The sequence below is a fragment of the Danaus plexippus genome, chromosome 17 (assembly GCF_018135715.1).
Source record: "Danaus plexippus chromosome 17, MEX_DaPlex, whole genome shotgun sequence".
NCBI classification, from domain to species: domain Eukaryota; kingdom Metazoa; phylum Arthropoda; class Insecta; order Lepidoptera; family Nymphalidae; genus Danaus; species Danaus plexippus.
In genome coordinates, this window is record NC_083548.1 from 3,477,344 (window position 1) to 3,504,323 (window position 26,980).

The 26,980-nt window shown below is 33.9% G+C and overlaps 3 protein-coding genes and 1 long non-coding RNA gene across 16 annotated transcripts; 1 reads left to right on the forward strand and 3 right to left on the reverse strand.

Moving 5' to 3' along the window:
• Positions 1 to 159: 159 nt before the first annotated feature.
• LOC116771329 (zinc finger protein ZFP2-like) lies at positions 160 to 15,194 on the reverse strand. Of its 13 annotated transcripts, XM_061523041.1 has the most exons (20): positions 15,027 to 15,194; positions 13,300 to 13,474; positions 12,948 to 13,146; positions 12,817 to 12,882; positions 12,659 to 12,745; positions 12,472 to 12,555; positions 12,043 to 12,187; positions 10,726 to 10,836; positions 10,314 to 10,424; positions 10,078 to 10,188; positions 9,523 to 9,606; positions 8,790 to 8,873; positions 8,342 to 8,512; positions 8,090 to 8,260; positions 7,097 to 7,166; positions 6,581 to 6,742; positions 5,906 to 6,037; positions 5,262 to 5,365; positions 4,960 to 5,034; positions 160 to 4,799 (listed from the first exon to the last, which is right to left on the reverse strand). In XM_061523041.1, exons 2-19 carry the CDS (start codon positions 13,332 to 13,334, stop codon positions 4,970 to 4,972), a joined length of 1,992 nt encoding a protein of 663 aa, XP_061379025.1. In that variant the 5' UTR covers positions 13,335 to 13,474; positions 15,027 to 15,194; the 3' UTR covers positions 160 to 4,799; positions 4,960 to 4,969. The 13 variants fall into 13 exon arrangements, with proteins under 13 accessions (XP_061379025.1, XP_061379028.1, XP_061379029.1 ...); XM_061523044.1 differs by lacking the exon at positions 10,726 to 10,836; XM_061523045.1 differs by lacking the exon at positions 10,314 to 10,424.
• Positions 15,195 to 15,294: 100 nt separating this feature from the next.
• LOC133319266 (uncharacterized) lies at positions 15,295 to 15,993 on the reverse strand. Its single transcript, XR_009752943.1, has 2 exons — positions 15,746 to 15,993; positions 15,295 to 15,631 (listed from the first exon to the last, which is right to left on the reverse strand). It is a non-coding gene; the product is annotated as an uncharacterized LOC133319266 (long non-coding RNA).
• A 1,124-nt stretch (positions 15,994 to 17,117) lies between these two features.
• Positions 17,118 to 19,345, forward strand: LOC133319334 (large ribosomal subunit protein uL5). The gene is made up of 5 exons (XM_061523333.1): positions 17,118 to 17,255; positions 17,498 to 17,650; positions 18,038 to 18,187; positions 18,751 to 18,898; positions 19,189 to 19,345. The coding sequence occupies exons 1-5, from the start codon at positions 17,250 to 17,252 to the stop codon at positions 19,314 to 19,316; spliced, it is 585 nt and encodes a 194-aa protein (XP_061379317.1). The 5' UTR covers positions 17,118 to 17,249; the 3' UTR covers positions 19,317 to 19,345.
• A 1,529-nt stretch (positions 19,346 to 20,874) lies between these two features.
• On the reverse strand, positions 20,875 to 25,815 carry LOC116771327 (actin-related protein 5). The gene is made up of 12 exons (XM_032663154.2): positions 25,546 to 25,815; positions 25,297 to 25,462; positions 25,063 to 25,229; positions 24,706 to 24,897; positions 24,218 to 24,448; positions 23,967 to 24,088; positions 23,294 to 23,374; positions 22,931 to 23,092; positions 22,124 to 22,287; positions 21,717 to 21,854; positions 21,304 to 21,458; positions 20,875 to 21,232 (listed from the first exon to the last, which is right to left on the reverse strand). The coding sequence occupies exons 1-12, from the start codon at positions 25,649 to 25,651 to the stop codon at positions 20,928 to 20,930; spliced, it is 1,989 nt and encodes a 662-aa protein (XP_032519045.2). The 5' UTR covers positions 25,652 to 25,815; the 3' UTR covers positions 20,875 to 20,927.
• Positions 25,816 to 26,980: the final 1,165 nt, after the last annotated feature.

The following is a 26,980-nucleotide window of genomic DNA, read 5'->3' on the forward strand; positions in this document are numbered from 1 at the left end:
ATTTTAATAGTCATAGATTTTTATAAAATTGTAATTTATTTAGAAAGTATATATCGAATTATAACAGATTTAATCTTATAAATACAAAATTAAATATAATATTAATTTAATTATGTTCAAGGGGTAAGGGAAAGGTTTATTAAAATCAAACAATTCGAGTAGCCACAAATATCATGGCACGTTTATTTTTCTCCACTACATGGCGACCTCTAAAAGAATCGTGACTTGTTATTTTGCATTCATATAGTTTCTTTTTAATAGAGCTCGTCCAAAAGAGCACTAATAATAATTATACAATGTATATTTTCCATAAAATTAAATAAACTCTGTATTTATTTTGACCTCGATATAAATCACTATGAACTTAAAAAAAAATGAATTAAAATCGCTTTGTTAGTTCGCTAATTGTATTGATTGATGATACTATATATTATAAAGAGTACATTTAAAAAATCACATTAAAGCATATACATAATGCTGACTACATAATGTCCCTTACAGCCTCATTACTAGTGTAAATAGAATTAACGATAAACAATATTAAAGAATATAATATTATGATTTCAGTTTAAGGTGATGATAACACCTAAGCAGTAGCAGCAGAGAAGGCGAACCATAAAAACTGTCTTAAACAGTAATGTTATACATTTTTTTTCAATATAACATTCAAATAACATAAGTAACTATTATATAATATTGTGTAAAAACATTCAATGCACCACCGCAGTGCCGGATTAACCGTATGGTATTGTAGGCAATACAAGTGCATAATTCCTCTTTTGATTTAAATGACATTTCTCTATGGTTTTCAGTACGTCTTTTTTCTTGTCTATGGTTTTCAAGTACGAGTATGTTTATTTGTGCAATTTTTTTTTAATTTTTTTTTTTTTATGAATTCAATGTTGTCATACCTTGGTAAAATAAGACAAACTGTAATAACTAATTATAGAATCACTTATACAGCGGTGTATTTGGATAGATACACATGTGAAGAGGTCCGCATATACACAGACGGTTAATCCGAGACCGACACCACCTTATAGGAATATAAAACTAATTGGTGTTAAGTGTTATCAGCCGCTTAATAATAACTAATAATTAATTTATCACATTGCATTCAGACTAAAGAAATATTTAACGTAAATGAGGCTGTAAAGGTGATATATACACGTGCGATGTGATATACCACAGTTAAGAAATCTAACTTATACAATAAAATATAAACTAGCCTAAAAATTTTAACAATAAAAAGGAAAACAGTTGTTATTCAAATATTGGTCAATAAAACTCTGTAGAGCTATAACTAAATGACCGCTGTTAAAAAAAAAACATGCCATGATTTTTGCTCGTAGACTTTTAATAAAAATTAGAATTAAAAGTATGTAAAATACTCCAAAAAGTGTCAAGTGAGGCTTAGAGCCGTATTTTATTAATAATAATAATATATATAAATTACAAATAGTAAAAAATTCAGTGACTTAGAAATAGCTCTCAGCATGTATAAAAAAAAAAGTTAAAATCCTTAGGCTGTACTCTCGTATGATTATGATGTAAGCAACGCAATATGTCGACAAAGCGGGAACGCGTAAATCTAACGATATAATATAACTAAATATATATGTAGCTTAGACATAACGATTACACAAGGCTGACTGACTGTTGTTCGCAAACCGGCCGCGCGGCCAGGGACTAGTGCCATACGCATACACTCATTATAATTTGGATAAGGGATATGTAAGATTTCTTCACCGAAATTACGAATTACATGAACTGGTTGGTCCGACACCACAACCTGTCTCGTCTCAAACAATACTAACGTCAATAGCCGATTACTTTTCCTCTGAGTATTTTAAAATTTATTTTCAAGTTGTGGATCCTTTTTTTTTTCTTTCTAATAAATTCAGTCTTTTCTACGGTTGAAAATAAGTAGAGATTGAGATATACAAATCAAAACACTGACGATTACGTAATCAAATACATAGTACAATATTAATTTCTAAGTATATAGTAGCTAACATCGGTATGTAAAATAGTTGGGGCAGAAAAGACACACAAATTCTATAATCACTACGGACATTTATAAAAAAAAAAATTGATTCTGTGTAATCTATTCAATTTATGCGTCTTAACTGTTTATTTTTATTGTTAATATTATTTTTGACACCCGCATCGCTTACGAAACGCGCAACTTGCCCTACTCGATACGTAAATATGGGTTGTAAAAAAGGAGCTCGTCTCGTAAAGCAAAAGGGTCGCTAGTGTTTAGTCTTCCTGTCGACTCGACGGGACGGAAGCGGATATAGATCGGTACACAATGAAAACAATCACAAATACAGAACAGATAACAAAATATATTACTTCTAAGATGATTAAATTTAGCGTCGATCGCGCCGAGCCGCACATGACTATAAACATATATATATATATTTCATATACCTAGTTCGCTATGTTGGTGTTTCTATTCCCATTCATAATATCTATAGATAAAACAATGTTACGAACATTCGTATATTAAACACCAATTATTCGGTAATCGAAAGTTCTAGAAACTATTGGTAAATAACGTTTTTCTCAATGGCAATTCGAACTTGGTAATTGAGGATTTACACTACTCGTTAAACCAAACATCTAGTGTCTCTAAATAATACTGTTCTCAATGGCTTGGTAGGAAACTTAACAATTTTTTTTTTTTAATTATTACTTTTACTAACACGGACAAAAAAATATTCAGATTTTAAATCTAATTTCTCATCTTCCTTCCATGGGAAACTAAATGCATCCGTCATGTTAATTATATCTTAAAGTACACATATTCATTTTATATGTAATGATAAATGAGATATTGGCCTATTTTCTCGTGTTTCAAATACAGAACTATCAAAATATAAAAAAATATTGAGGACTATCAAACAACATCCATATGTATATATTATTATCAATATGTATATCTACAAGGAAATTTTGACTTCATTACCCAAAAGTATACTTCTGCGCTAAATACTCTATGATTAATTTCAATTTTTTTTTCTTCAGTTCAATATAATCTATGATTGTAGATAAAAAACTGTTCTACAAACCATACGCTCTTATTACCTTAATTTTGAATCGTATTAATTCATATCATTCCAATAAATAAATCCTACCAATATTTACAATTTCGAGCTCATGGACACACACAACGTTGTGGAAAAATAATGTATATAAAAACAATCAGAACAGAAAACAAAACAATATAATTATTATAAAAAAAAAACACAGGTCTTCAGAAGTCGGTACATAACGCTAGGAGAAGATGAGTTCTCTACTATATTTAATTTTCAATCTACCCTGACCTGCAAAACTTAACTAAACTTACGCTACCACATCATTTACAAAGAAATGGCACCAATCTATCTTTGATATCAATAATGGCAAACCATAAGGAACCCCCGCCAGCGGACACATTATTTGCACTCCACAATGCAAAAGAACATTGTCTCAAAGGTTTTGGAAGACTACTGCGCTATACTCTATACTTTATCACTATTATTCGATATAACAGCAATGAATAAAACATTTAAACCGATGTAAGATAATATCTATGTAAATTCTAGATACACGCTAGATCGGAAAATAATATGTAAACGAAATATATATATAAAAAAAATATATGTGAAAAATAATAATAATAAAAAAAAAACAAAGGCTATAAGTCGAGACGTGAATAAAAAGTGTTACGATGGTATGAGTGATATCGCCTAACGCTATCTGCTAGAAGGCACACAATGTTAAGTAAGAAGCTTCACACACCGTACGCGGCCGGGCGAGCCGGGCCTTATTGCCGCACCTGACCGAGCCGATCACAGAGATCACACAACATGAACACCGAACGAATATGAACCAAATACACGATTAAAAATATATTGCCAATTTTATGTTGCAACAGGCACTTATCTGGATTACTCCAATAAACATCATAGTAAATTTATTATTATTATTATTTGTTTTTTTTTTTGTGTTCTCCCGTCAACGCCTCCTCGGACTCCGATTATTATCATTTGTACTTGTATTTTATTATTCCCACATGAAACCTGAACAGTCATTAAAGCATTCTTACGGATTACGAGAAGTATCGTCTAAAGAGTCCGTTCGGTTTCTATATCGATCAAAATATTGAACGTTTCATCGGTAACAGTCCTATAAAATTATCGAACTCCTATACACTGACACACTAAGTTAAAGCATCGCGATAAGATAGGTTGTTATCACTACGACTAACGACGTGGGCGACGAGCGACTGAACATTGACAAATTTAGAATTTCAAATTTGAAGATTTACCATTTAAGTTTCCGAAATTTATCACTAAGCAAATAAGAATATGAGATCAAAAAATTTAGGCCTACAATCTATAAAAGATGAGAGTTAAGTATCGATTTATATATGCCACCACGAATAGTATACGGTGTGGTGGTAGAGATAAATCACAGTTGCGGATATAATCACAATGAATATCATAGGCGGTACCGCTACGTGATTACTGCTACTCCCTACTGCGTCCGGGGGGACTCCCCTCCCCTCCACTCCCGCCGACGAGCTACCGATACTATGCACGCGTCACGGCCGACGAAATAAAAAAAGATAAATAAATAATATAAAATAAACGATCTGTTTTTGTGTATATCGTCCACGCTGGACGTTACAAGAGCTTCGCTCTCGATCTAGCTCTACGTATATAATCTATGTAGCTGCTCGTGATGGCTGCCTCCTTCGTATATTGCACTCGGGCCGTCCAACGAACAATCGAGAGTTATCAGCTGTTCTGTAAACATAAAATACATTACTTTATATAACACATAAAATTACACAAATATCAAAAATAGTGACCGTATTTTATGTTCATTACATCGAAACATCTCATGTTATACGAATTATATGACTGAGTTCTTAATATAATTTTAATAATAAATAAATAAACGTACGTAGTGCGGATCAATCTGACAGTCGCATGGACATCTGCGGCTGGGGCGTGGGGGTGTGCGGGGGCGGCGGCGACGCTACAGACAACAACATTAGTACTATATAGATACCTCAACACTCTTGATATCTTCAATGATGAATGGAATTAAAAATTTCATCTAACTAGACAATCAATAATAATAATATGACAATTACTGTTATTCAATCACCGATTGTTCGTAAAGCTAACACGGAACGAGTTGAGACCCGTATACTATTGTTTTCATATGTTTAATATATTTATTTAATATAACAATCTCCTCACATATTGACGCGATCGACTGCGGCGACATGGCGGACATTTTCGTGTCCTGCATGGAAACCTGCGTGCCCTGAGACGTCATGTAGCGATTCACCATCGGCACGAAGCTGGCGGACAACACAGATATGTTAGTGATTGAACAAAAATCGTCACTTCATCCTTATATATGAGGAAACCATTCACCAAATGTGATCCAAAAACAGCAAATACGGTATTGCATGCATTAGTATTAAAAATATTAATTAGAAAAATAATGATAAAATAAATAAAAAAAAACTACGATTATGAGATTAAGATCTGGTTGCGGACAAAAAGGGTCTCTTATCTATTCTGAAGGAACATAAATCAGTATTACTACTTTATTTTATCAAACAGAAAGAAAAGTCAAAATATAAGGGAAAGTAGTATTATCCTTAATAACTTTCATATTACTAAGTTCCTGACAACACTTTGACTTACTTTAGTGGATACCAACATTATTATTTTTGATAGGCTATCTTTTCATTATTAGAACAAGTAGTATGTAAATATAACATTTGATGAAATAACTTACAGAAAAAACAAAAATTAAGACATTAATATTCAACTTCCTTCAAGTCTATGTACTGAAGTCCTACTGATATGGCGTTATAGTAATGTAGGTGTACCTGAGGTCACAGACGCCTGGCGAGTCGTAGTTGCCGTTGTTGGAGTTGGTGTTGGTGGCCACGCTGTTGATGGTGCCGATGCTGTTCGCTGATATGTTGCTGTGGTTCTCACGGTGTACGCGGTTGTGGTGACTGTTCATAAAAGACATTTAGATTATCATCTAATGATTTTTATAATGGCAACATTTTTTCGTTAACAAATACGAATATTTTTAATAGGTTTCTTTTTTGTCCCTGACATAAAAGATGTGCTAAACTGCCGCCCTAAACCGATGCCCGATTGTGGTATCGTAGCTCTTAAACAGATAGATTAATTTAGGTGTTTAGTTTATATTATCTCAGAAGCAAGAGCAGCTGTTTTTAAAAATTATTTAACAAGGGTTCGCCGTCTGATAAATCGATTAAGAGCTTCCCGCGTGCCAGTTAAATGATTTAATAAGTTTTGTTATATAATACCTTTTTGATATTGTTTTCATTAGCATTTTTCCGTAAAAAGTAAAGGAAGAAATTATTCTGTATACTTTGCTCTTGACTTTACAACCTTATTTAAAAATTATAACATCGTTTCAGTATATTTTATATTATTCATGTCCTTGCAAAGCACTGAACGGATTCTGGATTCGTTCTGTACGTATTCTTTATAAATGGAGTTTAATAATATTAAGTTATATTTACCGTATGAGATAACTGTCCCTGACGAAGGTCCGGCCGCAGACGCTACACTCGTAGCAGGGTCCACTGGCGTGGGTCCGGATGTGGAGGGCGAACTGGGACTTGGAAGTGAACGTCATAGAACATCGCTCGCAGTTCAGGGGTTTGTCCGCCACGTGGGACCATCTGGACGAACAAAGAATAAGACCGGATTATATTAGCGTCGTTTATATAGTCATGTACAGCTATAATAATTCTGTATTAAGACTTTGTTGTGGTTTGAATTTCGAGTATTCTCAAGTTAATAAAACTAGCGCGTTAATTTATGTCACATAATTAGCGGTAACAGCTTTGCGGTTTGTGAATTAAACTTCTAACATTCTATCTATAGACTCAAACGCAGACGTGTTCTACGTTTGAGCCGGAAAGGGTTCCGTGTTTGAGTTAACGCTGCCTCCTGGGACTAGTAATCCTTATATATTTTTGTATGCATTATGTATATTATAGATTGTCGTTACGTTTTCAGTAAAAAAATCTTACCGGTGCGCTGTTACGTAGCTTTTAACTGCGAATCGTTTTTGGCAAATATCACATGCGTATGGACGTTCGCCTGAAAAATTAAAATTGTTACGTTTTTTTTTAAATAATAAAACTGGTTGATAGCAAAACAAAAGCAAAAGATAGGTCATTAAATAGAAAAGCAAAGTCTAAAACAAAAATGGAGTTAAAAAGACGGCAAGATGCAATTAGATAGTATGATGATGTTTTTAAAATAATGATTTTAAAACTAAGAAATTAAAATAAATGATAAAATATTAAACACAAAAGATGATGTAGCTGGCGATGAGGAATAATGAAATGAGACTGTCGGTGCCACATCATTAGGACAATACATGTATCGCAATTTGCCGTCTTCTGTGTACGTTTCCATATAAATCCACAATCGCAGTTAAAATATTCACACAACGAAAATTTTATATCAGTAGTGTGTGAATACCCCAAAAAAATATGACGATTACCATCACTCGTACCAATTGAATATTATAGAAAAATGTTAACGTTTTAATTTGAAAAAATGCTAATCGTCACAAGTTTACAAGCGCTACCATAAATCACACATTACCGAGCCAAAATAGATAGCACTTTTGGACCTCCGCACGCGAGATCCAATAGTTCATATCTGGCGATAAGACTTTGTTACGCCACGCGGATCATACCGGTATGAATTCGCTTGTGAATGTTGAGTGTTGATTTCTGGGTGAAGCGTTTGTAACAGACATCGCACTCGAAGGGACGCTCGCCAGTGTGAGTGCGCATGTGTATTTCCAAGTACGGCTTGCATGTGAACGCCGCCGGGCACTCCATGCACTGATACGGCCTCCCTTGCACTACCCACAACCACCACACGTTAGATTCACTCCATCACTGACTGGCTCATACCGACATGTGGCACCGACAACGTCCATTTCATATGGCATTTAATGACAACAGTATTGGGATAGCGTTTATGGAGGAGTGATGATGGTGACTAACCTGTGTGCGTTCTTTTGTGTATGTTGAGTGTAGACTTTTGCGCGAATCTCTTGAGGCAGACGTCACACTGGTAGGGGCGCTCGCCGGTGTGCGTGCGGTTGTGTATCTCGAGGTACTGCTTGCAGGTGAAGGCGGCCGGGCACTGGAGACACTGGAACGGCCGGCCCTGAACTGTAAACACACGGTCAGTGGGCGAGGGTCGGAGACGTCGCTTCCCGTCCGCCGGCCTCTCCCGAACTCCCCGACACATACCTGAGTGCGTCCGCTTGTGGATGTTCAAACTGGATTTCTGTGTGAACCGCTTGAGGCAGATGTCGCACTGATAGGGCCGCTCGCCTGTGTGTGTGCGCGTGTGTATCTCCAGATATTGCTTGCAGGTGAAGGCGGCCGGGCACGACAGGCACTGGAACGGTCTCCCCTGGACTGGTGCCCAACACATACATTATAGCGGCGGCGAGCCCGCAAGGACGCTAACCGCCCTCGCTCTACGGAGGTCGCGGCGCGGACTGGTCGCCGCTCGCCGCTAACTCCGCTCCAAATCTTTTCATTATTTAGTCTATAGAATCGGGGATCCGTAATGTACTTCCCGACAGACGAAGAGACACACGAGTGCGCCGGAGTCGTTAGATTTGGAGGAGAGAGTGAAGGATGGAGAGGCCGGGGCGGGCGGGGGGCCAGTCCGGCCCGCGGGGTCACCCACCTGTGTGCGTCCGTCTATGTATATTGAGGCTGGACTTCTGCGTGAAGCGCTTGAGACAGGCGTCGCACTGATACGGCCGCTCGCCTGTATGCGTGCGCATGTGAATGTCCAGATAGGGGCGGCGGGCGAAAGCCGCGGGGCATCGCCCGCACGTGTAAGGTCACCCTTGCACTGCGCCCGGTGCACACACAAAAGCGAGTAACGCACGTCGCCGACGCAAGCGACAGACCGAACCGACCGCCCCCCACCCGCCCAGCCAATAGTCCGCTTCCCGCCCAAAAAAATGATGCACCCAATTTTGTAACGCGACATCGAAATACGACACCTAGGCGCCTTGATTGCGTCTATTGCGGCGATTGCATTACCGCTTTTGTGACTATATTAATAATCATGAAGATATGATGGTAAAAAAAAATATGCACATCTAAAATGAAGGAACGACTATGCGATGGGAATGCGGCCGGTAGAACTGATAGAAGTGGAAGGGATAACGGCGGTGAGTGCAGAAGTACATAAAAGCGCGAAACGATACAAGTTAAAAAAAGAGGTCGAGATGTTAGTCTGAAGCAACTATATGGAAGCCGTCGACGGAGGAGCGTAAAACAACGGGTTAGGCAACGGAAAGGAGAGAAGCATGACGCTAAATGAGATGTATGAGTGTGTGACGGTTCGTAGGTCGCTTATCGTACCGGAAGGAGAAACTGCTCATAAAGTGTATATGTGGGCTACTAACCCGTATGTATCTTTTCGTGCAAATTGAGCGCGCACTTCTGCGTGAAGGACTTGAGGCAGACGGTGCACTGGAAGGGCCGCTCGCCTGCGCTCCACAGGGCAGGGACAGAGAAACAAAACAAAACCACGATGGACAAATAATTATACTCATCACTCACTGCTGCACAGTCATAACACCGCTACCATGAGGGAATCTCGACCAAGTTATTTGTCCATCAAACATTCTCTCCTACTAATTAACAGAATCCTCACAACGTACACATGCTTTACTTTCGATTGTTTGTGAATAGTTTTTGAGCGCGGTCCGCCTAATAATATCAAGTTATCGTCATTATAAATATATATTACAGAAATTATAATTAAAACCAATAAGAAAATTATAATAAAAAAAAAACACTTCCGAATCGCTAATCTCCACGGAAATAAAGATTGGGAGCCCTTAAACTATTCACAAAATGGTGTCAAAGTCACAAGATTTACATGAACTTAAGATAAATGAACATAAAATTTGTGACTTAGAGACCTTATAAACATAAAATGTAATCAAGGGACCCACCGGTGTGTATACGTTTATGAGTGCCAAGGCTGGACTTCTGAGTGAACCGCTTGTCACAGATGTCGCATTGATAGGGGCGCACTTTGTTGATCAGCGATTGGATGTGCTCCTCTAGAAATATCAATAAAATAAAGCTACAACAACCTCCCCGCCTCGCACGATACGTACACTGCCTAAATAACGTTGAGCTCTAAATAATTATTTGCTACTATAGGATTTTAGGGCAAAATGCCTACCGGTGTGTATCTTTCCGTGTCGGCCCAGGCTGGACTTCTGAGTGAAGCGCATAAAACAGATGTGGCACTGGTACGGCCGCACTTTTTCTAACAGGGCTCGTCTGTGCTCCTCTATAAGTTATACGAGTTTCGATATAGCAACACTACATCTCTCACATTATTCAATGTACACCTAACACTAACATATTAAACGCACACACATTCACACGCGCAGGGGGAGGTAGGCTATGCGCTATCGAGTAAAATTTAACCAGTGGTGATAACCTATTTGCCAGCCCGATATGTTCTGCTCGGTAAGTAAACATCCAAAAATCCTAGCGATGAACGTAAATGTTATTTATTACATGAGTATAGCCATATAGCTGGTACAGTGGAAGCGTTAATATGAAAGACAATGGGTGTTGGGACGCACCCGTGTGTATTTTCTTGTGTCTGTTGAGGCTGGAGCTCTGAGTGAAGCGCATCAGACAGACCTCACACTGGTAGGGTCGATCCTTCACCATCAAGGCTCGCATGTGCTCATCTAGAAGCCACATACCAACCGTACAAACCAAGCCAACTCACTGTGACCGAAGCCCCGTGTGAGTTCACCTCCCCCTGTTTACGTCTCAGACTTTCTTGGCGCCCCCCATTATTATAACACAACTCAAAAACTATTCACATCGTCATGTCAAGCACATGTATTGTATGTTTGCCGTGAGCGAACTGTGAGTCGCACCAGTGTCGTAACTTCATTACTACAATTTGTATGATTTGTTATATAGTGCATAAAAAAGGCCGGAAGTGTAGGCAATTCTTTTTTTCTAACTAAATTCCGTCCAGACCATGTTCTATATTCAAATAGCACAGACATTAAGAATGGTACTATGATGCCATTTAATGTGGACTAAACGAATTTTCTCAATCGCAAACTAAAAAATAGAAAGCTTTGGTTCAGACTTCAATACAAGGCGTAAAACTAAAGTCACAGCCAGTAAAAATAATAAAAAAAAAAAAACAATAAGGGCGATAAAACGGGGGCAGAGGCAAAAAAAAAATCAGCAAAAAAAAATGACATCTCGGAAACAGGAGGAGGTTGACTTGATTATAAAAATATATATATATATAAATTTTCTTGATAACTGATCCCCTCATGGTAAATTAACATGGGAGTGTCAATCACAATGAAGTACTAATGTAACTTCCACACCTCCGTCCCAATGGTACTCTTATCCTAAGTTTGACTTGTAGCAGATAATTTAATCTGTTCTAATATTAGAATAAGCCAAGAGAAATGTGGGAGATCTATAAAACTATGGAAATTACATTTATAGTACATGATATCATATTACATTGAAATAAAAGTTCGGAAATTTATGTATAAACTGTATTGGTATTGATGATTTTGACTATTATTTTGTTAACTCTTCTCATTGATCTCAGTATCCAGTCACCGCACTGGATAAATTAGACCTTATTTCTTTAAGCATATGGTTTAAATTAATTTATCACTGTTCAGATTGTATTTAGAAAATAAAATCTGCTCAGTCCACTGTATTTATATATATGAAACTAGATTATATATGTAGTCATTTTGCTGTTGATTGCTGAACCACAATCTTATTATAATATATATATTATATAAACATTCCAAATATATAAATAATTATATAATTATGAATGAGCTCATTTAAACCCTGAGCCAGCAATCATCAGCAACTTAAATATAACTTATATTGTAAAAACTGACCGGTATGTACGCGCTTGTGCGTGTTGAGGCTGGACTTCTGTGTGAAGCGTTTTAGGCACAGATCGCACTGGAAGGGACGCTCGCCAGTGTGCGTGCGCATGTGCACCTCAAGATAAGGCTTGCGACAAAACGCTGCGTCGCATACCTATTAAGAATAATATTTTAATTATATAAAAATCTGCATTCGTTCATCGCCTAAACCTTCTAATTACCGTCTACCGTAATTGGGCTTATTAAACATGGTAAAAAGTTAATTAAAAATTTAATATCTTGAAAGAAAAATTCCTTACAATTAATAATATACATAGATTAATACCTATGACTAAGGAAACCGGCTAATACACTAAACTCCGGCTTCCTTTTATAGATTATTATATGTAAATTAATGCAAATCACTACAATAATTGTCATAACATTGTTACAACTCACCGTGCATTGAAAAGGTTTGTTGCCAGAATGTAGCTTCATGTGAACATAATATGACGATGCTGATGATAACACCTTACCACACACCTGGAAATATGCTGAGTTGAAATTTATGTTAAATACAAAAAAAAAATATCACGTCTTACGAGAATTATAGTAAATTATCAATATTTATTTTATATATACTTACTTTACAAGCTTGTGGTTTCGATCTTGGCATCCCACCCCCGTTTGAGACTTCCATTTTGGTTTGAACTGATCCCATATCGACCATGCCCTGTCAAAATTAACGATCGGTCATATATATTCAATATGTGTTTATTTATGATAATGTAGTATTAAATGCACCTGAGAACATTGTCTGCCGTCCATGTCCAATTCAACACCTTCATCATCCATGCCTTTGAAGCTTAACTGAAATTTATATCATTTTATAGTTGTGCCACTAACAAAAATAATTTAATATAAAAATTACATACATTATCAACATCATCATCGTGCTGCAAGTCCTGTTGGTGCTGTTCCATCAGCTCTTGTTGGTGTTGTACTTGCTGTTGTATAAGACTGTCCTTGGAGTCCTCCTGGGGGTGGTGCTGATTCATACTGATTATGCCATGGCCGGAATCCGAGCGCATTATCGTTGGGGGTCCAGTATTTATATGTGAATGTGTGTAAAAGCTGTGAAAAAATCACCATGCAATAAATATATGTCTTATGATGAAGGGTGTATAGGAATAAGAAAATAACTTTACAAAGAATTTCATAGAGTCCCTGAATGGGAAGATGAATGGATAGGTTGCTACCTGCTAACACTTAATGTGTATTTCTTACCTCATGGGCTCTGCCTTGATTTGTTGTTCGAACATGGATATCGTGGCGAGTAGGTCGCCGGGGGGTGGCACGGGGACACCAACGCCCCGCGCCACACCCCCGACGCCCACGCCCCAGTGTGCTGGGAAACTAATGGCGAACTGCTTCTGGTACCCCCATCATTAACCGCCAACCGCTGGAACCATAAGTCTATTATACCCACTGCTCAACACTTTCTTAATTTTAACCTAATGAATTAATTGGATACTAATATATTCAATACAAATTATATTATATCTTAGGGGCATGTCTGTTAATATTTATAAATTTGTCTCTCAATATTAATTCTTTTATACTTGATACATAGCAAAATGTAAAAAAGTGGATAGAAATGTTTATTTCATCTTCATCAACCCAAAACAATTTTTATATCAATATAAATAGAATTCTTATATCCATAGATTTAATAATTATATGTCTTAATTGAAATGTAATTATAACTCTCACTGAATTTATTACAATAAAAAATATATTTTTTCTTGAGATACATATACATGGTGTATGTTCTTACAAAATATATTTAAAAAAAAGCCAAAAATTTAAAGTCATAAAAGTGGAAACTAAGGTCTTTGAAAAGAGTAAAATAATTAAGGAACAGCATACAAAAAGTAAAAACACCAGGAAATCATTTAAGCATTAACACAAAATTCAGCAAATTTTTAGTACAACAAGAAAACATCTATATATGGTTGATTAAAAAATATAATAGAACATTATTTAAAAAAAATACATATTAAGAAAAATCTTTAAATTCAAATTTGTTTTAAGTTTAAGTTTTAAAAAAGGCAAATGTTTGATATTTTAAACTTCATTAAATCATTATTTATATTCATCTTGTGCCTGTAAAATAAAATTTAATTTCCTGTATATATGATAAATTAAAACATAAAAAACAAATTAAGCTGTCCAATAAGGTTCTCTAATAAGATAAATATTATTAATATGATTGCTTTTATCATATTAGAAACTGGCATTTAATAAAATTATTGATTGTATAGCACAGGACATTGACATTGCACTAAGAATGAAATATAGAATATACTGTGATATAGGATTATTGTACATTATGTGTTTTAATATATTCACATATATCATGCGCGCTTATCTCTACGACGTATGTAAGCATACAGTATCATATAACAGTTTGTTTATATGTTCATAGTTAACATAACAATATATACATGAAAGTAAACAAATCTCTGCAAAACGAAAACCTGCCCAAAAATTCAATGGCCGAAGCTCATCGCTTGTCTCCACCCAGCTTCCCCCCCTGCCATCAATAAAATGGCCAATTCGTTATTGAATTTTGTCCCCAACTTTCAAGAAGAGGCTGCGCGATGCCGGTTACGAGAAATGTAATTAATGACCATTACAATTGTAATGTAAACAAAAACTAGTATTCCTATATGCAATTGACTATTAGTAAGGAAAGTTATGTCATATCTCAGGCCTAAATATGCAGAATGCATTTTTGCGATACCATCAATAGCTTACATTTAAGTTGTAAACACAAACAACGCTCGCATATAAATACTTACACTCGTTACAAACACAGATCTTTCATACTTTATGGAGGGAACGATCTACATATTTTTTCAATTAATATCATTCCATTTATGCTAAAATGATAAGTTTTATTACGCTTATTATCTATTCATTATAAATTACAAAACTAAGTTTCTACTCACATAAGTAAAGAAACACCTAATAATATTGGCGTGTGCAGAAACACATAAATTAAAGCACTAATTACACAATTTCGTTAAGATTGGCCATTCGAATTATGTTTTTCTTAGCCACCGACATAAAATGGCTGCTACCTCATTGTTCTGCGCGCTCGTTCGTGCGCATAGAAGCCGTGAACGCTTGGGGACGACTTGTCCGCCAATTAAAATTGTGGCGCGAAATTTAAGGCGCATTAATGGCCATTATTTATGATAATTTTAAACAATTAAATATTAATTAAACATTTTTATTAAACCATAAAAGAATACAAAACATATGAACACAATTTGTATGAATACTACAATATAAAATAGAGGATCGAATTTATAATCTTCTTGTTGTATTGTAGCTTTATTGTTAATTTTAATCATTTTGTACTGGTGTCCAATGCCCTCGACGTGTTGATTGAATTGATTTGATGAATTTGTGAAAATATCACAAGTAGGGCAATACCACCGACGATATTTAATAGAGCGAATATGCTTATTTTTCTCTACAACATCCATCTGCAGTCTGCCGAGTTTTTAAGAATTAACGGGCTTTTTATCCTGTCGCTTCAAAGTCGTTTCTGAGAATAGATGTGTTTATTCTAGTATGTTTGAGTAATTACTAAATTATAAAGTATGCCGACGACTAAATTATGGGGTACCCACTTAAGTAAATTATAAATAATAACGCTTACCTTGTCACTGTTTATAATATAAAATATTTTCTTATAAGCATTTACCCCAAATAGGAAAACATAAAAAAATCTTTTCGTTAAATTAATCAATTTACATGAGAAAGTTTTCGTGATGTACATATAGAATAAAATAGCAACATCAATTTAAATTATTTCGTGAATTTATTTATTTATTACAGACAGTAAAGGGGGCCATTATCTTTGATAATTGTTATTTTTTCTTGGTAAACTTTTTATATAAATACGTTTTAAGCTCACAAGTGAAGAGTTTGCGCTGTTGTTTAAATAAGATATTAAAAACATTTGTCAAGTACGCGCTAAACAGTTTTGATAAGAACCACAACAATAAGATAACAATGAATTGAAACCTATAAAAACTTATTATGTATAATTTTTATTACAACTTTGATAAATCTTTTATTTTGAAAATTTATTTATGTCCTTATTTTAAATATACTGACATAGTAACTTTAATGGTTGTTGGTAAACAGCGCCTGATACTTATACCATATATAAATAGTGTCATCATTAAATTGCCTTTTTTAAAATAATGCAATAAATTTAATAATTGAACTAATTCTATTTATAATAATCTAACGGTTTTTATTTGTTTTATAATTGAACGAAAAATAAAAGACTGAACTTAAAGAATCAAGTACGTATTAAAAATAAAATTTTATTCTTCAAATTATGCGCCTTACGAGAAAAGATATCTAAATGATAGCTAAATCTCTTATGTTATGAGGAAATATCAGATAGAAAATTAAATGTCCAGTAACAATAAAAAAAACACTTGTTCAATGTTTTGTTCAAAATAAATATTTTGATTCATGTAGCGAAATCGAAATTTTAAATTTCGACTTTTAAAATTTAATGCAAAATTTTCTTTGTTGAAAATGTTACAAAATAGTGGAAGCAAACTAGTAGTAATAATTTCTACAATTATACATAATAAATTGAATTAAATATCTAATATATACATTTATTCCTTATCCAGATATTGATTGATTGATTTGACTTTAACAATACTATTGTCACCACAATGAATTAGAACATTTGTTACAAATTAAAGAAAAATAATTAATTATACTGAGTAGTTAATTTACAAAAAGAAGATTCTTGTAACAGATTTGATATTAATATTGAAATATAAATCATTAACTTAAGTTGACTGAAGTGTAAAATAATTGTCAAAATAAACTGATTATAATTGAATATATATATAACAATAGCATAAATAAAAATTATTCTTAAATAATCTTTTAATTTTTTTTTTTATTTTGTGAAAAAATGAGCAAAAAGGTTTATTTATTTATTTTCTATTTTAACGTTATCAAGGTTTAATATATTACTTTTAAATTACGCTGGTGAAATATTTTTGTTATTATTAAATAACATTGTATTTTGTCTATGTTACATAAATAACATAGAATACGTATCAACTGTCAGTTGGAGTTTATGGTTACCGAAATTGACATTTTAGTTCTTTCAAAAAATTGTAATCATGGCGGTAGGTGTTTTGTATTTATCGACTAGTGAAATCCAATTTAATCAGTGATTTATATGATTTAACTATCTATATACGCTTAATTTTGCAAACTGTAGTTATTTGCAAATACGATTTCAGTTTTATTTTCACGTTTTTATTTGTTTATTCTAACCTGATCGGCTCCGTTGAAAGATTAAGCAGTTTCATGTGAAATTGTGTAAGTGTTAATAACCAAATAAATTATCTGGTATTATGGCTTTCAGCGTGTACCACCGCCTGCACTCAAGAGGGACAAGAAAGAGAAGAAGCCCCCTAAAGATAACTCCAAAAATGTTATGCGAAACTTGCATATCAGGAAATTATGCTTGAACATCTGTGTTGGTGAATCTGGTGACAGATTGACACGTGCTGCTAAGGTTAATAATTTTCTTTTACATTCTTTGTTAAACTTAATTTATTATACGAGAGTAATCCCTTAAAAGATAACCTTTTCAATCAAAATACTCAAAGGAACCAAAATAGCTAACGATTGTTTTAGTTTGTTTACTTTTAAGATTGTTATAAAATCGTCAATTATGGAATTTAACTGATCATGGCTTAATCAACTTCAACAAACTGTATATTTGCATGAATTGTTCAAGAGTCATGTTAATCATGATATCTTTGTAATTTCATGCTAAATCATTATTTCTCATTGCAACTTTTGGGTACTGTATTCATCACTACCCAAAATACTGACAGAAATTACAGATCAATTGAAAATTGATTAAGGAGTTTATTATAAAAATGTTTGTCATTTACAGGTGTTGGAACAGTTGACCGGCCAACAACCCGTCTTCTCCAAGGCCCGCTACACTGTTAGGTCTTTTGGTATTCGTCGTAATGAAAAGATTGCTGTCCACTGCACTGTGAGAGGTGCCAAAGCTGAGGAAATCCTCGAAAGAGGATTGAAAGTAGGTTCCACAGTCAATATTTTTATTTTTCATATGTTTATGCATGAATTATGTTCAAGAAACATTTCAATGGTGTATTCTTTGTAAGTTCATGCAAGAACAATATTTCCAATTGCAACTTCTGTGCACTATTATCTTACTGCTCAGATTACTCAGAGAAATTACAGCAACAATTTATATACAAGTGATTTAGTTTGCAAACATATGTATTATTAGGGTCTTGTTTTTATTGAAAACCAGACATCTTATAGGTACTGTAAGATATATTCACAATCAAGTAGCATGGCATGTAGAAAAAAACATCAAAAATTTTAAGTCTTTTTTGTAATATAATTCTTGAACCTAGCAACACTATATAAAAACGGCTCGTTACTCACATGTTTTCTTATTTACTATTGTAATAAATTTAAAATACATTTTTTATCATCAAATTGAGATGATTCAGATGCAGGTTTTTACCTTAACTTATTGAAATTACTGTTGAACTTATGTCAAATTATTCAATTTTGTCAGACGAATGATATTTTAGTTACTATGATTTATATTGTGTACTTTAATTACAGGTCAGAGAATACGAGTTGAGACGTGACAACTTCTCAGCCACTGGCAACTTTGGTTTTGGTATCCAAGAACACATTGATCTTGGTATCAAATATGATCCATCCATTGGTATCTATGGTTTGGACTTCTACGTCGTCCTCGGAAGACCAGGTAAATAAACTTGTACAACATTGTTATGTACCTGTGTGGTTGTATTTAATTATTATCAAAATGTTATAAATATGTGTCTGCACATGTGTTCAAGTGAGTGGATATTTGTCCACTCTCTGTAAAGTATGTGCCATATCAAACTTCCCTCACAACGGGGATCAGTTAAGTGTTGATTCTTAGTGGGGTGTAGGTACACAACCTGTGCATATATATTTGCATTTGTTATGTACACTTTATATAAATCTTGTACTATGATTTTAGATTACAAATAAAATTGTAATTGTTTACAGGATTCAATGTAGCACACAGAAGACGTAAGACTGGCAAGGTTGGTTTCCCTCACCGTTTGACAAAGGAGGATGCCATGAAGTGGTTCCAACAGAAATATGATGGTATCATCCTAAACAGCAAAAAGTAAAATAAGTAATAAAAGTTTATAAATACATACATGGTAATTTAATTTAACCTACATTAAAAACCTTTTAAGTTTAGAGAGATATAAAAATACTTATGTTACCAACACAACATCTGCATAAATAAGTTATAATCTCAAATTATCGACAAATTTTCTTGGTAGGTATTGACAGTTAAAGCCAATTTAATTTGCTTGAACAGAATGTACACATTTCACTACAATATTAAATATCCTTCATACAGCATTGTTAAAAAAACTATATTATTTGGTTTGAAAAAAGATGATTAGTCAAAGGTGTTTTTTTAAGTGGTATTGTATGAATCGCTGAATAGTATATCGAGTCTGGGCGTCGCTTAGGCGTTACATCCGTTACAACTAGTGTTCAAGACACAGTTTCAGTCTTTGTTTTGTTAATGTTCAGCGTTACTTCCAGTTGTGTAATACCAGAAGCCAGTAATTATAGTTTTCAAATACATAGTCATAAAAATAATTATAAGGATTATAGTATATTACAATTAGTGCGGCACAGATGGCAGCACTTGTAACAATAGATTACACCAACTACGTTAGTTGCGCGTGGTCCCATACAGTGCCTGCTAGATTAGAAGCTTATAACAAATTGTATCCATTGTCTTGAAAATGTTTCTTAACAGACTGGTATTATGAAGAATCGCATTACGAACACGCAGCTGCTAGAAGAGCGATGTAGGGAATTATGTTGTGCTCTCTCGCCAGTGACGCAGACGTACCGAATAAAATTACGGCGACCTTGTTCAGTATCTCCTAAGTTTCTTTCTAACCTAACCTAACTAATCAAAACTAGGTAGTTAACTTTAAAAAAGTCTGGCATAATTGTAGTCAAAGCTCAATCATGTTATTGTGCATAATTTAAATTTTAAAGGGTATTTCCATTATAATGATCTCGTTCTACTTGATTGATACAGCTAAAACTAACACAAGGAGAGTTTTCAAATAACAAAAACTGCATTAAAATCGGCCCATCCGCTTAAGAACTACGATACCACGGGCAGATATCGCCTTGGAATTTATGACTCCTGTTTACGCTTGGGGGGAGTTGAAAGCGAAATATATCACAAAAATTTCAGGTTTAAACTTGATCATTGGTAGTAGTAACGAAATGATACTAATTTTTTTATCCTTTATATTTTCGGATAATAACTAAATAATTTCAATTATTTTTTATATCATCATCAGCCTATAGGAGCCCACAGCTGAGCAAAGTCCTCTTCTTACATGGAGAAGGTTAAAGCATTAATCACAACGCTTGCTCAAGACGGCTTGGCGATTTCAATCTTATAATTTGAAATTATAAGACCAGGTTTCCTCAGGATGCTTTTCTTCACCGTCTGTCAGTGCTGTCAGAAATACTCTTAGAAAGTACATATGACTCGGAAAAGATCACACTGATACTTGCCAGGTTTTGAACCCGCGCCCTCACATGTGAGAGACGGGCCTTTTAACCTCCAGGCCACCACGACTTATTATTTTTTATAGAGTTTATAAATTATAACTAGAATTAAAGGAAAAAGTGAAAAAAAAATACAATGTTATTTTTGTTTTATTTTTTTCAATCCGTATTATGTCAGCTGTAATTTAACAGTCTACGACAATTTCTTCCTTGACGACGTTAGCGTCTCCCGCCGGCGTCAGTGTGTTATCAATGAGAGGTGCTGGACTCTTATAATACCGGTTACTCGCGTGGTGCTCCTTCAAATATTCCCCACCCATTTCATAATACTCTTCCTTTGATATACACCAGTCTTCGAAATCGTTGCTACCAGCGAAGTCCCTTGCGCCATACCAGGCGTCGAGATTTGGATTTTTCGCCATTACCACTTTGTGACTTGATTGGAATGGTCGCATTTCTAAGAGTTCTCTCTCCAGTCTTTCCTTTAAACCTGTAAAATAAAAATAATTGTATTAAGCCTAATAATAGATGACTAGATATAATAAATAAATATGTAATAACCTGGAAATTGTGAACATCCCCCGGTGAGGAACACGTTGTTAGCTAATAGCAGCTGGTCTTCTTCACTGAAATGTTTGAATACATACTCCATTGTTTCAGCCAATCCAGCCTCTAAGTTTCCCATCATTGACGGTTGGAACATCAATTCTGGCGCTCTAAAAGAATAATATAGTTCACACAAAACAATAGATGTCACTAGTACAGAGTACCTAAAGTATTTAGTTAAAACCCATAAGTAAATAATTAAAAAAAAAACATAATTGATAACGATGTCTTTTTTTACGAGATGTCAACAAAAAGTAACTGGCTATCTGCATTTTACAATTAAATTACACTATCCTCAATTACTGAACGAAACCAAAAAGGTTAAGTACATCTTTTTTAGTACATAATTATATCTACGCGTTCCTTACCTGATGGGTTCTATGGCGAGATGTAGTTGGTGATGGTACTGTGAGGGTTGCGCTGGTTCGTATTCCCTCAGCGCTTCCTCTAACTCCACCAACCTTTCGCCGTCCGCCTCTGAATCAGAGTCGGCTTCACGGCTTATACTGCATCACATAAATTCAAAGACATTATAGAACCCAAGGTATTAACTAGTGGAGGAATCCTTTAATCTTCTTAATACAATTTGTTAATTTACATCATATTTTTAAGTCTCCATAAGGTAATATTCAAATTCAACACATACATTTCTGATATAGTTTAAATGAAATAACATTTTACTTGAAGTTTCTATTTGAAGTAACTGTCACAATATAACAGTTTAGTTCAATAGTATCAGTAATTATGTAAACCAATTTAATACATGTTAAATTACCTTTTATAGACGTCCCAATCTGAATCCCTATAACCGAAGTCGTCACCCGCGGCCGCTAGTCTAGAGATAGCTCTCATACGTTCAGCGGCGGCGGCTGTGCGTCGCTTAGCCATCGCCGCGCGACGCGCCCTGCGGGCCTCACGACGAGCTGACACTTCACGGTACTGACAGATATATGTATTAATTCACTTGATTCTGTTAAACGTATACACTCACAGATTAAAATACATCTATCCCAATTTTATAAATTATAATACTATTTTAGTTGATTATCTTTATCAACTTGCATAATTTATGTTTTTGAATTGTTAAAGTTTCACTTAGTATTAGATTGTGGCCGCTCTTTGATTGAATTGATTTCGGAATTGTACTTTCACATCTCCCTTAGAGATTTTTTTTTAGTATAGTGACAAAAATTTTACCAATTGAAATACGTGTGAATATTTCTTTGTAAAAGAAAATTTTTATTATTGTCAGTATAACTCAAACTATTTTCTAATGCTAACAGCCAACTGTTAAAACATTATATACACATATAAGTTTTGAATATTGTTAATTTATATTTAAACATATACATATTTAGACAAAAATTTAATAAAAAATTAGGAAAATTCGGTGGAACCTTCACTTTGGTACACTTTAATTTGAAAAGACATTATGAAAATATAACTGGAGGTACCAGTTCATATCCTATATCTATAATTCTTCCATAATATAATAAATTTGTATATTACATAGTATAAATTCTGTATTTAAATTACTCTTATATGGTGTATAATGCAGCCTATATAACGTAAAATATCATACCTTAGCCCTGGTTTCCTCTAACCACACTTGGAACGCTTCTGGATCATTGGGTGGCTGGTACCGCCCAGCCGGTCTGGTCTCTACCACTTCCTCAGCATTTGCCGCTGCAGCAATACGTTGTTTGTTCTTCTCAATCCTCACATTCAAATTTGCTATTTGTCTCTGTAATGGTGATAACATTACATTTATTTCATATTTTGGACAGATTTGTAATTGATTCAATAGTTCATGTTTATAGCCTTTCTAGAGTAGAGAATATAAAGTTATAGTGTCTATATAACGGTATATTTAAATGAAAAAGATAATGTTCAAATTTTTTTTTTTTTTATATAAAAATTTTCCACTGCTTATGATGAAATATACCTGCAGATCACCATAATTCTTTATATCAAATGCTTTGATCGCTTCATTAAACTCATCAGTTTCACCATCTTCAATCAATTCCTGAAATTGATACAAAAAAATCTGATTTATTGAATAACATAACAAATAGGTTGGATTTAAAATTTCATGTCTTTTGTAATAGTAGCAATTTATATTAATTACTCCGCTAAAAGCATTATGATAAAATTTCAAAAGTTTTATAACAATTTATCCGTACATATAAAGTGATATTGCTTATGAAGTTAAATTATTTCCATTATTTTAATATTTATCTCCTGATCATATAAAGTTAAAGAAATAACCCTTTTAAAGGCATTTTTCCTACATAGTAACGTCAGTGATGTTCGGTTGACATATGAAAAATTGGCTCATATATTATCAAATATCGCTGACGAAATTTTAGGCATCAGGTAATCAAATGTTATAATCATAAAAATGCTTGTACACTTCTCAATTTCAGCTACAAAAGTAAACCGATTTTGTATTAAAATTGCAAGAAATTGTTGTTTAAATATTTTCTTACACTTCTTAGTTATTTAACTTGCCAGTTTCATGCTCTGGTTTCCCAAACCTGTTGGATCCTTGTACCTTATCTTTAGTTTCTTATAAGCAATGTTATATAAAAGGAATAGAATTTATTAAGATAAATCACCTGCAAAGCCAAGAGCTGGTTCAACTGTTCTTCATCCTCTAAGAGCCGTTCTTCCCTCTTTCTAGCATTTATTTCAAGCAAACGGCGCGCCATTTCCTTCTTTCTTTCTTTTTGTTGCTCGGCTACAAAGTTATTTCAGAATATCTTTTATATTCTTTAAGATATTTATTTATGAACACAGCTATTGCAGAATGAATATGCTAAACATATTAATGATTATTAATAACATGAAATAAAAGATAATATATAACCTGTTAAGGTCGATGAACTTGATGATTGTACAAATGGCAATTGGACTCTTTTAACATTAGCTTCATAGTAATCTGGGTTTGCCCATTTCCTTATTTCCTCCTGATAGTCCAAGGCTATTGAACAGTGTTCGTGAAGAATCTCTTCAATCCTGGACATTGTTATGGCATTTACATGAACAGGGTACTTAAGTTGCAGGAGTTTGTGCATATATGATATAATTTCACTTCCACCTATAAAGATATGGTAATTATCATTGCTATATTCTTATAAACTTAATTAAATCTGTTGTTTTGCTCTGCATTAAGGCATTAAATCATTTAATCTTCTGAGAGCTATATATATATATATATAAAGCTTTTACCAAAGTCTTTTGTCATGAATTCAGTAGCATATAGAGAAAATTACAAATTTAATTATCATTTAAGTGAAAAATTTAAACAAAAAATTGTTATTCTCAGTATTTTATAAAACTAACATAATTTAATACCTAAGTTAATTCTTCTAGCACGCTCAGCAACAACTTTTCCTTTTAACACGGGTATAAAGTGAATAGTATGATAGCCACAGTTAACTATTAATGCTGTGTCTCCAATACCATTTCTGTAGAAACTAAACAGGGAATCCACTCCATAGCTCACTGCTGGTATACCATAAGCCTCAAAAAGCAATTCTGACATCACTGGAAACAAATCAGTACATGCGAATTAAAAGAATTAATTAATGTGTGTTCAAAAGCAAACTGTTAGATGTTTTTCTTGTATCATAGTTGTATTGCATAAATTTACAAATATATACCAAGTAAGAATGTTTACAACTTTGTTAAGACATTGATATGATAGCTTACACTGTCGGCTGTAGTTGGGAGTAACAAATGCTTCCGTCATAACAATAGGATGTGGAACATGACCCTCACTGTCAATACCGAGGTGGGAAAAGATATAATCACAGACTTGCTCTTGAACTTCAAAGTGGGTGACTATATTTTTATCAAACTGTGTTTTCAGCTGAAACCTACAATAATATGGAATTAGAGAAAACTTTATATAATATATTGAACATTATAGACGTAAAAGTTTACCTTACAGCTTCTATATTAATTATATCATTTCCAATTTGTATAGGAGGTGTTACCGGAGGATCAGCGTCTTTTTTACAGCGGTCTTTACGAGGCCTAGCTATCAGATTTTTAAATGTTAAATACGGCTCGTCGTATATTGACCAACCCACCCTACACTGATATGAACCTAGAGAATAAGAATATGAGTATACTTATTAAGTATTATGTTTCAATTTGTAATCATTAATTTATATTTTAGTTAATTCTAACCATTGTCAATAACTAATGGTATATGACCGAACTTTAAAGATGGAGCATATTCATGAACTATATCAGGAATAGTTTTATAATCCTTAAGTACGAGAACGTCGTCCATATTATTATAGAAACAATAATTATTTATTTATATGGATATATTTGTATACTTTATGACTACGTTTAAACCGCACAAGCGATTGTTTGTTTCATGTTTGGGTAATGATTGTCAAATGCCATTTGATTTTGACAATTACACTAAACAGTTGAGAAATTGACACATTATATATATACATTCATGATTAAAGTCTCCGTCCCTGCTTGTATAGAATTAACTCGACTTTTTAAAGACACTTGTTACAGTTTCCAGAATAAACATTAAGAGCATATACAGATTCATAATAAAATGGTTTCATCATCTCGACATTCTATGTTTCTATTAATTAACTGGATGTTCTCCATTGTACTGTGGAATAAACAATTTAAACCCATGTCTCTTTCAATCTTAAGATTATATGGGTTATTTTTTTCACACAGTAAATTGAGGGCTCCAAACCATGACTACAATGAACAAAAATATTCTTGGATTCGAACTATTACTTAAGAGTAAAAAGAACTAAGAATAAGGTGAATAAATCCAAAAATGTAAAAAGTTTGTTTGAATTTTACTTATAACTTTCATCTTTGCAATAAGTTTTCTTAACCAAAGTAGTGTTCCAGAGAATTCTGGACTTGATCTTCCTGTTATTTTTGTTACAAAAAACATTGTTTCCACGTTACATTTATTATTATTACAGTGTTGTAGTTTAAAATACCTCGAAGGCATTAAAAATATATACACACTTTTAACTCAAGGACACTCTCATTCCATGGGATTGTTTGAGGTATGACGCTTAGACCTAGACTTACTCTTACTTATTCATAATAGCAGGAGCGTACGAAAAGATTTGGGGTAGGTAAAGTAGATAGAAGTTATGATCGGATTTACTTTATTGAAATAACGTCATTTGCGGAGAGCTCACTGTTCACAGATATAATTTTCTATAATTTGTTTATAAATTCATTAGTTACAACAATGTATTAGAAAAGAATGTATAAACAAGATAAAATAAATAGTCACGCTAAAATCGATGATCGTAAATGAATCTGAATCTTAAATGATCTTAAATGAAATTTGCAAAAAGCATAAACCATAACATGCATGGTTTTTACACAACATGGTAATATTTTCTGCATCAGAAACGAGGTTTCATAGTTACGTATTTGTACGGGGAAAAAGCAGTTATAAGAACTGTTAACGGCCACACCGGCTGGAAGTCGGATCTAGTAGTGGTCGTCTATGTTTCTTTTATTTTTGATAGATACTTTTACTAGAATAGAATAGAATAGAATAGTGAATATGCGTATATTCTTCTTATATTTTATGCAATAATTTATAATATCATTGTCA

Excerpts from the sequence above, each read along its gene's own strand:
- LOC116771329 (XM_061523041.1), bottom strand. The coding sequence starts at position 13,334 with ATGTTCGAACAACAAATCAAGGCAGAGCCCATGAG. Across the intron at positions 12,556-12,658 it reads CGAAACCACAAGCTTGTAAA|GTGTGTGGTAAGGTGTTATC; the intron begins GTAAGTATATAT and ends GCATATTTCCAG. Across the intron at positions 6,743-7,096 it reads AGCTACGTAACAGCGCACCG|ATGGTCCCACGTGGCGGACA; the intron begins GTAAGATTTTTT and ends TTGTTCGTCCAG.
- LOC133319334 (XM_061523333.1), top strand. Across the intron at positions 18,188-18,750 it reads TCCTCGAAAGAGGATTGAAA|GTCAGAGAATACGAGTTGAG; the intron begins GTAGGTTCCACA and ends CTTTAATTACAG. Across the intron at positions 18,899-19,188 it reads CGTCGTCCTCGGAAGACCAG|GATTCAATGTAGCACACAGA; the intron begins GTAAATAAACTT and ends AATTGTTTACAG.
- LOC116771327 (XM_032663154.2), bottom strand. The coding sequence starts at position 25,651 with ATGGACGACGTTCTCGTACTTAAGGATTATAAAACTATTCCTGATATA. Across the intron at positions 25,230-25,296 it reads ATTAATATAGAAGCTGTAAG|GTTTCAGCTGAAAACACAGT; the intron begins GTAAACTTTTAC and ends ATATTATTGTAG. Across the intron at positions 24,898-25,062 it reads TCCCAACTACAGCCGACAGT|TGATGTCAGAATTGCTTTTT; the intron begins GTAAGCTATCAT and ends ATTTGTTTCCAG.